At 37.5% G+C, this 12,091-nt stretch overlaps 1 protein-coding gene across 1 annotated transcript; it reads left to right on the forward strand.

Annotated features, from left to right (window-relative positions):
• On the forward strand, positions 1-8,579 carry LOC132191450 (uncharacterized). Its single transcript, XM_059606466.1, has 8 exons — positions 1-523; positions 1,286-1,654; positions 1,730-1,989; positions 4,068-4,209; positions 4,414-4,785; positions 4,917-5,048; positions 5,728-5,856; positions 5,946-8,579. Exons 1-8 carry the CDS (start codon positions 401-403, stop codon positions 8,280-8,282), a joined length of 3,864 nt encoding a protein of 1,287 aa, XP_059462449.1. The 5' UTR covers positions 1-400; the 3' UTR covers positions 8,283-8,579.
• The last annotated feature ends 3,512 nt before the right edge of the window (positions 8,580-12,091 follow it).

The raw sequence follows: 12,091 nt of genomic DNA on the forward strand, positions 1-12,091 counted from the left end.
TTTAACCTTACCCCTCCACAGCGTTGCCAATCTCTTCTCTCTCTCTCTCTCTTTCTCTGTACACAATATATATACGCAGAGAGAGAGCACCAAATCTCATCGTCCAACGAGCAAAACCTCTCTAATCTCTCCCAATATTCTCTCACCCTCCGATACAATCCTTCGTAGATTCACCTCCAGAACGCACCGTTTGGATCCGGGGACTCTTCGATCTGTATTCAGAATTAAATCGGTTCTTTTTTTTAAAAAAAGAAATTAAATTAATTTGAGCATGTCTGCAATCCGATTCGATTGAATTCTTCGGGTTTCGATCGGATTTGGTCGGGAAATTGGTGGTGTTTGAGGGACAGGAATGGATGCATTGGTGAACGAATTTACGACCAGAACCTGAGAAAAGGAAATGCCAGGAATAGCGCACAGAAATGACCAATTTAGCAATGGTTCAACGGCGTCGTATACGCTCTCGGCCAACGGGTTTTGGTCCAAGCATGCCGACGATGTTAGCTACAACCAGCTCCAGAAGGTACTAGATTCCTTTTTTCTTTTTATCAATGAAATTCGATTTAGATCATTGTTTTTTAATGGGTTTTATGTGGATTTTGATGGGTCGGTTGAGTTTGGATTGGATCTTGGGGTGCGAGGTATTTAGACAGTGCGTTTTTTGTGGGGTTTGGATGTTTGATTGTAGATGGAGGCTTTATTTTGATTGGATTGTGTGTGTTTGATTTTTATCAGATCCATTTTAGATAGTCTAGCTCATGTTTTGTTTATTTACATATGTTGACTTGATATGCATATGGATTGTTAACATTAATTGGAAATTAGGATTGTGTTTCCAATTGATAATGACACACTAGTGCTTGCCTGTTTGCAAAGAAATCTGTGGCCAAAGAATAAGATATAACGATTCATTTGGGTATGTCATTATCTGGGATTCTTAGAAATTGGAATAAGAGAATGTAATTCGTGTTGGAATTTTGTATGCATCTCTGTTCTTTCTGCTAAAAGTAAACCAAAGTTCATAAACAGAAACATGCGCTTAAAAACTGGAAATAGAATATTTTTCTGTACATCTTGGAATACATGCCAATTCCTATCCATCGATCAAAAGAGGTTCTGGATTTTCTTAACTTTATCAATGATTGCATTTGAGATAGCAAGTTTATGGCAATAATTGCAAATTTTGACTCACGTGTTGCATAAGTACGTGGTTGTTTAAGCTTGTGTGCAACGTATGAGATGGTGTCGTTAGTCATTAATAAAGTGCCTTTTACTTTTGGTTTAGTTCTGGAGTGAGTTGTTGCTGCAAGCTCGGCAGGAGCTTCTGAGGATTGACAAGCAAACCCTTTTTGAGCAAGCGCGTAAGAATATGTACTGCTCTAGATGCAATGGGTTACTGCTCGAAGGTTTTTTGCAGATTGTCATGTATGGAAAGTCTTTGCATCAGGAGGGAGCAGGTGGGCACCTTCCATGCAATAGACAGGGAGCCTCAAAAAATCAAAACGGTGGTGGTTCGAGTATTGCTAATGGTTGCCAAGATGAAATTCAAGATCCATCCGTCCATCCTTGGGGAGGTCTTACCACGACACGTGATGGGTCATTGACACTTATGGACTGCTATTTGTATTCAAAGACCCTTAAGGGGCTCCAAAATGTAATTTCATATTGTTCAGTCAGATTTTTAAACTATTATTTTACGATTTAGTAGCTGACATTATGCTTGAATCAGGTATTTGACAGTGCCCGTGCGAGGGAACGGGAACGCGAGTTGCTTTATCCTGATGCCTGTGGTGGGAGTGGCCGGGGTTGGATAAGCCAAGGAATTGCGAGTTATGGCAGAGGCCATGGAACAAGGGAAACATGTGCACTGCACACTGCCAGGCTTTCTTGTGACACTTTGGTGGATTTCTGGTCAGCCCTTGGAGAAGAAACCCGGCAGTCTCTTCTAAGGATGAAGGAAGAGGATTTTATTGAGAGGCTTATGTACAGGTGTTTTTCCTATATGCTTATTCATTATATGTAACATTTGCTCTATATTAGCGGAAAAATGCATGATAACTGATGGTAAATAAGTGAGTTGCTATCATGCGAAACTGTTAGATGAATTCTCACATGGGAGGTGGTCATTCCTGGTAAAATTGTTGCAGAAGAACAGAAAGCTTAATTTGGCAGCATGTAAGAATTCAATTTTCACACTTGTGTGGCTTAGAAGGATTCAAGTAGTCCTAAAACCATCCTTTTTTTTTCGAGGCTTGTCTTCTGGTTCACATGCCTTGGAAGTCCATCAAGTTATTGGGCAATTGATATTCCTAGCACAAATATGCAGGTATATTGAAACAAATTACCAATCTATCATATGGACAACATTACAATCGAATATCTGATAGACATTCAGTTAGGATGTTTGATAAGTGCAGGCTTCAAGAGCGGTAGGGAATTATTTGCTTGTAAGTGACATATTTTGTTTCAACAATGTTATTTATATTCTCCCTTGGGGAAAAGGAAAATACAGTTGGATCATGCAATGTTTGAAGAGCCATGAATGTTGGTCAAGATAAGAAATTACATAAGCTGCATTCAGGGAGCATCCTAAATGTTTGTTTGTGTGGGCAATCAATCTTCTCAGTTAATTTCTACTGAACCTGGTTTTAGTTAGTTTGTTTGATTTTATCTTGGCATGATCCTGCAGCTGGGGGTTCTGTGGGACATCCAGGGGAAGGCCCTGCTGATATCAGAGGAGTCCGGTAGGTAGCAGATATCTTGATTCTTGACTGCCGCTTGGGAAGTTTGAGGATTCAATTATATAAAGCCACTATCCAAAGTATTTGGGACTTGCACTTTGTTGGTTTTGAACTGTGGAATGAAAGAAAAACTGGAGAAGAGTGAGGAAAAGTGGGAAAAGGTAAGGAATTGAGCATGTTTGGTTTGAATGAAATGCTAAGGAAGGAAATCTAACTGTTAATGATTGGTTATCTAGTGAGAAGAAAGGAAAGAAATACCCATATAGTAGTTCTGCTATAATATTCCTTCACAATGGAGTATGAGTACCATTTAACTTGCTGACTAAAACAGGAGAAATATTGAAAAATGCATCACATGAGCCATTTGCTCAGCTTCTGCTGGTTGAGCCAAGGAATCAATTGGTGGGCCGCCCAGAAATATGTTTCTTACCATTTCTTTCCCTTGCTTTATTTCTTTTAAACGAAAGGCTAAAGTTCTTGTCCTCAAACCTTTCCCTTGCCATTTCTTTCCTCAAACCTTTCCCCTATTTCTCTTAAACCAATAAGTTGCTGATTATGGTATTAACCATCAAGGAGTTTGGCACTGTTAGATGCACCATTTTAGGAGACTGTGAAAGGCATTATTAATGGGAAAAGCTTTAAGAACCATGGTATAAGTTCCCCCTACTGGACTGTCACTTACCAAAGTTTTACCACTATGCAATGCTTCTTATCAAGGTTTATTCTATAGGGACAATGGAAGGGTCATGAAGGGTGAAATCCATTTTCTGTTCTGAAGGAGATTGCTAAGCTAAATGTTTAGGATTTTTCTGGAGCGCACTCCCTTGTCTCTGTCAATGATTAAGGCTAGACATGAAAGCAATTAGGAAAATGCATAATTACCACCAGTAGTGTAAATTGATACTTCCAACAAGATTATTGTGATATAATTGTTAGAAGATGTGTAAAAGACAATCTCGTTGATGAGTGCATGCTTGAGGGTTTTAAAGGGTGAGAGCTAGGCCAAGAGATTGTTTATTATTTGTGTATCTGAACAACTTTCTGCTCTAGTTGATCTCTTGTGGTTTTTCTGCAGAAAGACAAATGACTTCTAATAAGAACTAATGAACTAATTGTAATATTCAGAAGCTGAAAACTTAATTCTTGTGTATTGCATATGGTCATTGGCTTGTTTTTTCCTACTTGTTGCACAGCAGCTAGTTGCATAACTGGCAATCTCTCCTACATCCTAATCCATTTAGTCTTTATACTTGTGCAACATATTATTTATAAAGATTTCATGTTAGATTAGTCTGTTTTTCTTAAGAGTGTGATATTCATCTACAGGTTCGATAGCAAGAGATTTTGCAGAGATTGTAGAAGGAATGTCATTCGTGAGTTCAAGGAGCTAAAGGAGCTGAAGCGCTTGCGGAGAGAACCTCGTTGCACTAGTTGTTTTTGTGTTGCAGATACAGCCTTTCAATATGAGGTGTGGCTTTCCCTATTCCTTCAAGTTCTTTTCTTTTCTCTGAACCCTGTTGTTATTATTCTTGTAAATTTCAACTTAGTAATTCAAAGAGAAATTGGCTCAGATAATGGTTGTGATAACTTGGCAAATATTTTGGAGCTTTTTGTGAGGACTAGTCTAGATGTTGTGACTATTATGACAAAATCTTCTTTTCGATTTTCTCAGGTATCCGATGACACAATTGAAGCTGATTGGCACCAAACTTTTGCAGACACTATAGGAACATACCATCACTTTGAGTGGGCAGTTGGAACAGGGGAAGGGAAAACCGATATTCTGGAATTTGAAAATGTTGGACTGGATGGAAATGTTCAAGTCAGTGGCCTAGATCTTGGTTGTTTAAGTGCATGCTTTATTACCCTAAAAGCTTGGAAGTTAGATGGCCGCTGCACTGAGCTTTCTGTAAAAGCTCATGCATTAAAGGGTCAACAATGTGTGCATTGCAGACTCGTTGTTGGGGATGGTTTTGTAACCATCACAAGAGGGGAAAGTATCAGAAGGTTTTTTGAGCATGCTGAAGAAGCTGAGGAAGAAGAGGTAGCTCTATCTCCGTAGGGCTAATTAACTTCTTTAGATGCATTTAAAATCTGTTGCTTTTGTTCAGAAACATTTACAAAGGATATGCTTTGCAAGATTTATATTTATCTTTTATGTTATGCCTACTTCAGGATGATGATTCCATGGACAAGGACGGCAATGAGCTGGATGGAGAATGCTCCCGCCCCCAAAAACATGCGAAGAGTCCTGAACTTGCTCGAGAGTTTCTTCTAGACGCCGCAACTGTTATTTTTAAGGAACAGGCATGTTCAATCTGCTGACGACCTTTTTGCTTTTTGAGTCTGTCTATATACTTTTTTCCTTGCCTTCTCCAGCTGTTTACTTCAAGGGATGATCATAAGTTAAGGACTTTCATTTTCCACAACGTATTTGAGAACTTTAGTTACATGTGATAATGTCCATGAGAAAAAAATATGGGTTGTGGAAAGGAAGGGTTATCAGCTAGATTTTGTTGATAGGAGGAAGTAAATTTATACTGTGGAGGTATATGTAAAAGGGTTTCCAAGTACAAGAGGTGCATCATGAGCTGGCAAATAAACCTTTAATTGTTGAGAAAGAGGTAGTATGGCACATGTTTGTTTGCAGATGGTTGCAACTTTAGTTGCCTTCACAGAACAAAATTGTCAGTTGAATTGATGAAAAAGTGCTTCCAAATGTTAAAAGATTTTGGGGAAGCAGGACTAAAAATACAATGATTTCTAACGTTCAGCAACTAGTCTAGTAGTATGTCTAAAGGGTGAAAATTATTGCAAGATACGTTGTAATCACTTCTACTATCTATACCAAAAGAGATGGCTGGCACCATGTTGTAGATCTTCTCTTTATATGCTTCTTGTGGAAGTGCAGTTTTTTGTTTTTGTTTTTTGTGTGTGGATGAATGTAACTTGTTCTCTATCTGATTCTATGATGCTATTCTTTCAGGTTGAAAAGGCTTTCAGAGAAGGAACAGCACGCCAAAATGCACACAGCATCTTTGTCTGCCTTGCGCTAAAACTGCTGGAAGAACGTGTTCATGTTGCATGCAAAGAAATCATTACATTAGAAAAACAGGTCTTGATATTTGTGGATTTAAGGATAAGAGTTTAGCGATACTCCCTTGGGAGAAATTCTTCTCACAGTAATGTGTTTTTTCCCTACAGATGAAACTTCTTGAAGAAGAAGAAAAGGAAAAGCGTGAAGAAGAAGAACGCAAAGAGAGGAGAAGAACAAAAGAAAGAGAGAAAAAGCTCCGAAGAAAAGAAAGATTAAAAGAGAAAGAAAAGGATAAAGAACAAAAATGCTCTGAATCAAATCTAACTCCCGTTTGTCCTGATGCCTCAAAGGAAGACTCATCACAAAGTATTGATGTGGTGCCAAATAATCATGTCATCCTTGAGGATTCAGTTAGCGAAGGTGAGAACATTCTTTCCAGGCCTGGATGTCCTGATATTCAAGAGGAGTTTTCAAATGGCTATGTTAGTTCGAGAATGCAAGACCACTCATATGATAGTCCTGATGGGGAAATTACCTATGTGAAAGATTGGAGTGGTTCTTTTACAGTTGAGCATTCAAATTTTTCCCGTCGGAGACTAAAATTTCGGAAAGAAGTTCAACTGGATGCATCTTTGAAGTGGTCTGACAGACGCCGATATGCAGCTGCAGAATGTGGGGCTGTGTCTAATAGATCTGAGCCAAGATATTGTGGTGATTATTTTGAGATTCCTTCTAGGGGTGTAAATGGATCCAGTAGGCAGTTGAGGATGAATGCTCCAAAGTCCAATGGTCGACATTGTGGCCCTAAGTTTAATGATAAGTTTTCCAGCAACAGGGTGAGTGACAGATATGACCTTCATTCTTGCAGCTGTAACCAAAACAATGACTATAGAGCAAGGGTTGATCCACATGTTTCTACGATCAGAGCAAGTCGGGAGACCAAATCTGTTTGTAAGTCAGAATCTGCATTGGATATGTCCAAACAATTTTATCGTGGTAACAAGTATAATCCAATTGAATATTTGCGTGATGGTTGTGGAAGACCCAAAAACAAAGTCATCTCAGGGAACAATCCTCCTGGCAAAGAAGTGCTCTATTCCAAGAAAGTTTGGGAACCCATGGAATCACAGAAGAAGTATCCACGGAGTAACTCAGACTCTGACATTACCTTGACTTCAACTACTTTCAAGGTTGAAGGGGCAGAACCTGATAATAACCTTCTCAAGTCATCTGGTGACATGTGTTGTCATGAAAACAGTGGAGATTCAGCTGATATTGATCAGGAGGATAATAATTCGAAGGAATCAGGAAACTCTAGCAATGAAACTGATGAGGCCTGCGAGAATGGACTTAACGTAGGAGCGATGAGCCTTTGCAACTCAACTGATTCTGCTTCTGAGAAAATTGGATCGTGTCCTATCAGTTTTGCAGTGAATTCTGCTAAATCTGCACCGAACATAACCTCGGATCCCGTTGTGAGTAGCACATTCAGTTCTGATAACTTCTCATCATGCCTAAGTGAGGGTGACAGCAATACAGCCTCTTCAAGCCATGGAAATCTGGAATCCTCTTCCATAACGGATTCAGAAGATGCCAGCCAGCAATCAGAAGGAAGGGAGGTAAGTGCTCAAAATGGCTTCTCAGAGTGTCATGAAGTTAGGATGGAGAAAAATCAAAATTCAAATGGCGGGGAGGTCATGGGAAGCAGGGCATCAATTGGTCTTTCACTCGACGGAGCAGGAAGTATTACTCACGAGAGACCACCACCAAGAATTTCCCAAAATTTTGATAATGGATTGTCTGCGGTTGGCTTGGGTGTTCAACATCAACGCATGCTTCCTCCAATGCATAACCAAAACATACACTTTCCAGTGTTTCAAGCTCCTTCAACAATGGGCTATTACCATCAAAACCCAGTTTCATGGCCAGCAGCTCATGCTAATGGATTAATGCCCTTCTCCCATCCCAACCACTATCTATATGCAGGACCTCTTGGGTATGGTGTAAATGGAAACTCGCGCTTCTGCATGCAGTATGGTCATCTGCAGCATGTAGCTACCCCTCTATTTAACCCTAGCCCGGTCCCAGTTTATCAACCAATTGCGAAAGCTAGTGGGATAAATGCTGAGGTGCAAACTCAGATCTCTAAGCCAGGTGCAGGACAAGAAGCTTCTAATGAAGCTAATACAGAAAAGGCAGTTCCCGCTGGACCCCATCCAAAAGAAGCACCACGAAATGAAGAAGCTGGGCAAGTTGATAATTCTGCCAAATTGCATATGGGAAACTCTGGGTTTTCCTTGTTCCATTTTGGCGGGCCGGTTGCCCTTTCAACTGAATGTAAATCCAATGTCATGCCTCGGAAAGAAGGGATGATTGGGGATTTTTCTGAAGAATATCCAACAGATCATGTTGAGAGTGATCATACTTCCAATAAGAAAGAGAGTACTATGGAAGAATACAACTTATTTGCAGCGAGTAACAGCATAAAATTTTCATTCTTCTAAATATAGTAATGAGGAGGTGCGACGGGGCTGCTGAGTATTTCAGTCCCCATCTTCTTCTTGTTCGGTATTGGAGATGAGTACTTTGTAATTCGGTACACAATAATCTTCAGAAATTCCAATTTTAGCTTTCATAGTTTCCTTAGTTGATTCTTATTCAATTTCTCTCATTGTTTTTCGTAATGTAGAGAAAAAAAAAAAAAAAAAGAGAAGAGATTTCAAGAGTGCATAATGTTTGAAGAGTTTTCTGTATGAGGTCAGTTATTTTCATGAATGAAGGGTTTTCTTGGTATGGAGTTATTTTCTTCGTTTGTTGGAATTGAAGCCATTTCATCTTGAATGCTGCTTATAAGATCAGAAGTAGATTACTAAAGAGAGTTTGCTTGACTCATGAACCTCGATGCATCTTCCATTCTGAACTTCATATTCTTCAGGATCACCATGTATGCTGCTATGGAATTGGAAGTAGATAATCTTTTACCACTGAATTGCTCCCAAATGATGGTTATCTTAGATTTTGATGACTTGTTCTGGTGTTTAAGACACTGATACAGGTTCTGAGTTCTTTTTTATTTTTTTATTTTTATTTTTACATCTGATGTTAATTTACTCTCATCTTCTTCCTCTTAAGATCAAATTGACATCGAAACCAGCTTCATCAGAAGTATTTTACTTTGCCATTTACCATTCACCATTTTCACATCTCCTACCCCTGCATCACGTAAAAGATGATTGAATAGCTTCATTGACTGATGGGAAACATTGTCTACTGGAATGGTGGGTGGGATTTTTGGATTAATCTCTTAGGTGTTATTTATTTATTTATTTTCTTGTAAATTCTCTTAGACATAAAAGTAGAAAACCTAAAGGGGGAGGATAAAGGGAAAGCACGGGAGGATGAAGGAGAGGAGTTCATTAGGCTGAGGAGTGGAGAGGAGGGAAAAGCAAAACCTAACTGAGATATAGGGGTGAGGTTTATAAAGAAGGGGGAACTTTGGGTTTTTCGGGAGAGAGGATAGAATGGTGCACAACTAGTTTTCAACTTATGGGGTTACATCTCAAATACCATCTTTTGTATGATCATATTAGTAAATAAAAAATCAAGAAATATATTGACTAAATCAATTACAACAAAAAGAGAAATTACATGTTGAAAGAACTTGAAACCTCTGTCCACAGTTCTGTATGGAGCATTTCAACAACGGATAATCATAGTGAAAAACATCTCTAAATATTCTTGAATGAGAACTATCAAAGTCACTCTTAAATAAATTTGCCATTAACTATTCTTTTTACAGCCCCATTGCCCATTGCTAACCCATTATAAGCAGTACAGGATGTTGCAAAAAGCCATACACAAATGCCAGCCTTCATACTATAGTCTAGCATTCCAACTTTTATAAAAACATGTTTACTTCTTTTCAACCTAAAACTCCTTTTTTTTTTTTTATTTGGTACAACCTAAAAAATTTTGTTCTTGTTATTTGGTACAAGATAAAAATACTGATTAAAATAATAATAATAATAATTCAGGGTTAACAAAAAATTTGCCACCATTGAAAAGATTAAGAGGTATATTGGGTCGTTTGGCAAGATTTTCAATAATCCTTTTAATGTTGAAAACGCTGCTCAAATATTGAATGTTTAGACGTGACCCCTCAACATTAACTGTAGTTAGTGTTGGGCGAGTAATATTACAAGTATTTCTTGTGTCACTTTTGTGTCTCTCCAATGATGATTTGACTCTTAAAATCATCATTGGGCTTGTGATTGATTATTATTGAATGATCAAATGGTAATTTTAAAGGCCACATCATTTTTTTAGGGACACAAGAGAGACTATAGAATTACTTGTGTTGGGCACCCATGGTGGCAACTAGCCCAAAGCCATTTTCCATCCCACCGCAAAGGCGTGTGGTAACGCTTAATTACTCCCACACTACACATAATGATGGATTGGCTATTAACGTATATCATATGTGTAACGCTCCGGCTCGGAAAAAAAAAAAAAAAAGATCTAAAATTTGACATGGTCGTGTCCATAATACTATACCTTATAATATCGTAGCAGAAAAGAGTAATAAATTTTTTTTCTTTCTTTTATAACACAATACTCATTATTAAATAAAAATCATATATAGCTATTTCACATCATAATGTCAATTTTTTATTTTTTTGACATGTCCGCACAAGAGAGGGAGGAGGATTCGAATTAGTGATCTACACTTCATAAGACGTAGTCTCTAGCCGATTGAATTACCCATTAAGAACACATCATAATGTCATTACTACTTTAAACCTTAACAAAAAGTGTCACATGCGACATAAATATATACATTACTAAGCTAACAAAACCGACTTATCTCAAGTCCGCCTTCAAAATAGAGACTACCCTATGCATGTGTATATGGGTTAGTATCCACAGCTTCCTCAATTAAGCATGTAAAATCACTACAATTTTACAAATGAAAATGTGAGTCTACGAGTCAATAAATAAAAACATGAAGGATAGTACTTTTTAATTGGGTTAGAGAGGAATAAGTGTTTTAACTCCCCCTCATCACTGATTATGAGTTTAAACAAGAAACTAATTAGCCTAAGAAAAGTTTAAATATCACACTCATAATTCCGATTTAAATTGGGCGATGAAATACAACAACGTGAAGGATACAATTTGACAAACAAAAAGATATAATTTGCAAAAACAACTTTTTAGCCATGACTTTGGGATTCTTGGGGAAAGAGTCATCTATTGATGTGATTTAACATAGATGGCCAACAAAGTAATATTATTTATGGTGCGTTTAGAATTGCGATTTCGCAAGAATAATTTATGTTTTTAAAAGATATTAGAAAATGTAAGGTATTTGGCATTGCGATTTAAAAAACACTTAATTTAAAATAGGAAAAAAATTTGCGATTTTTATAAACAAGTTAGGGGGTACTTATTTGAAAAAACGCAAATTTAAACCAAAATCACGACTTCGCATAACAAATATTTGATAAAAAAATATTTTTTAACATATTTTACCAAACGCCTTTATGATTGTAAAAAGTATCGATTTTAAAAATGCAATTATTGAAACCGCAATCCTAAACAAATCCTTAAACTAATTATTTTGGGCACTTAGTCCACGTCACCTTTATTTCCTTGAGAGAAAAGAATTCATATATATATATATATATATATATATATTATGTACCTTTAGACATATTCTGGACCGACAAGTGCTGATTCTCATTTCAACACACACGTGACACGTGGCCCTAGGGTTTGGTGTTTTGGTTTTAATTCTTTGCGCCGCAAGACACCTCTCCGGCTCTCCTACTCCTGGTGCTTCACGGAAACTTTATTATTGGTGTTTTGTTTTCCTTTGCAGGCTGGGATTAGACATTCCTCTGTTGTACAATTGATAGCATTGATGCTCGTTCCATTCATTTAAACAACAAAATTTCGTGTTTCTGTTCAAGATAGATAGATAGATAGAGGGGATAAATGCAAAATTAGTTCATATGGTTGGCATAATTTATAAATCACTTCCTGTAGTTTAAAAAATAATTTATAGGTCTCTAGGGTATGCCAAAATAACATTTTACTCTCTAAACTCATTTTCCGTTAAATGACTTAACGGAAATCGTTACATTATCACATCACACCCAATAAAAATAAGATAAATGTTCTTTTTTATTTATGCTTTTAAAAAATGACAAATAAGCTTTTTCACGTCATTTTGAGGCTTCAACACACACTCCACGTCAAATTAAATAAACCTAATCCCTCTATATTTCCTGTGCTGCCGCCATCTTCATCT

This window comes from Corylus avellana, chromosome ca9 (assembly GCF_901000735.1).
Source record: "Corylus avellana chromosome ca9, CavTom2PMs-1.0".
NCBI lineage: Eukaryota > Viridiplantae > Streptophyta > Magnoliopsida > Fagales > Betulaceae > Corylus > Corylus avellana.

Excerpts from the sequence above, each read along its gene's own strand:
- LOC132191450 (XM_059606466.1), top strand. The coding sequence starts at position 401 with ATGCCAGGAATAGCGCACAGAAATGACCAATTTAGCAATGGTTCAACG. Across the intron at positions 5,049-5,727 it reads CTGTTATTTTTAAGGAACAG|GTTGAAAAGGCTTTCAGAGA; the intron begins GCATGTTCAATC and ends CTATTCTTTCAG. Across the intron at positions 5,857-5,945 it reads TCATTACATTAGAAAAACAG|ATGAAACTTCTTGAAGAAGA; the intron begins GTCTTGATATTT and ends TTTTCCCTACAG.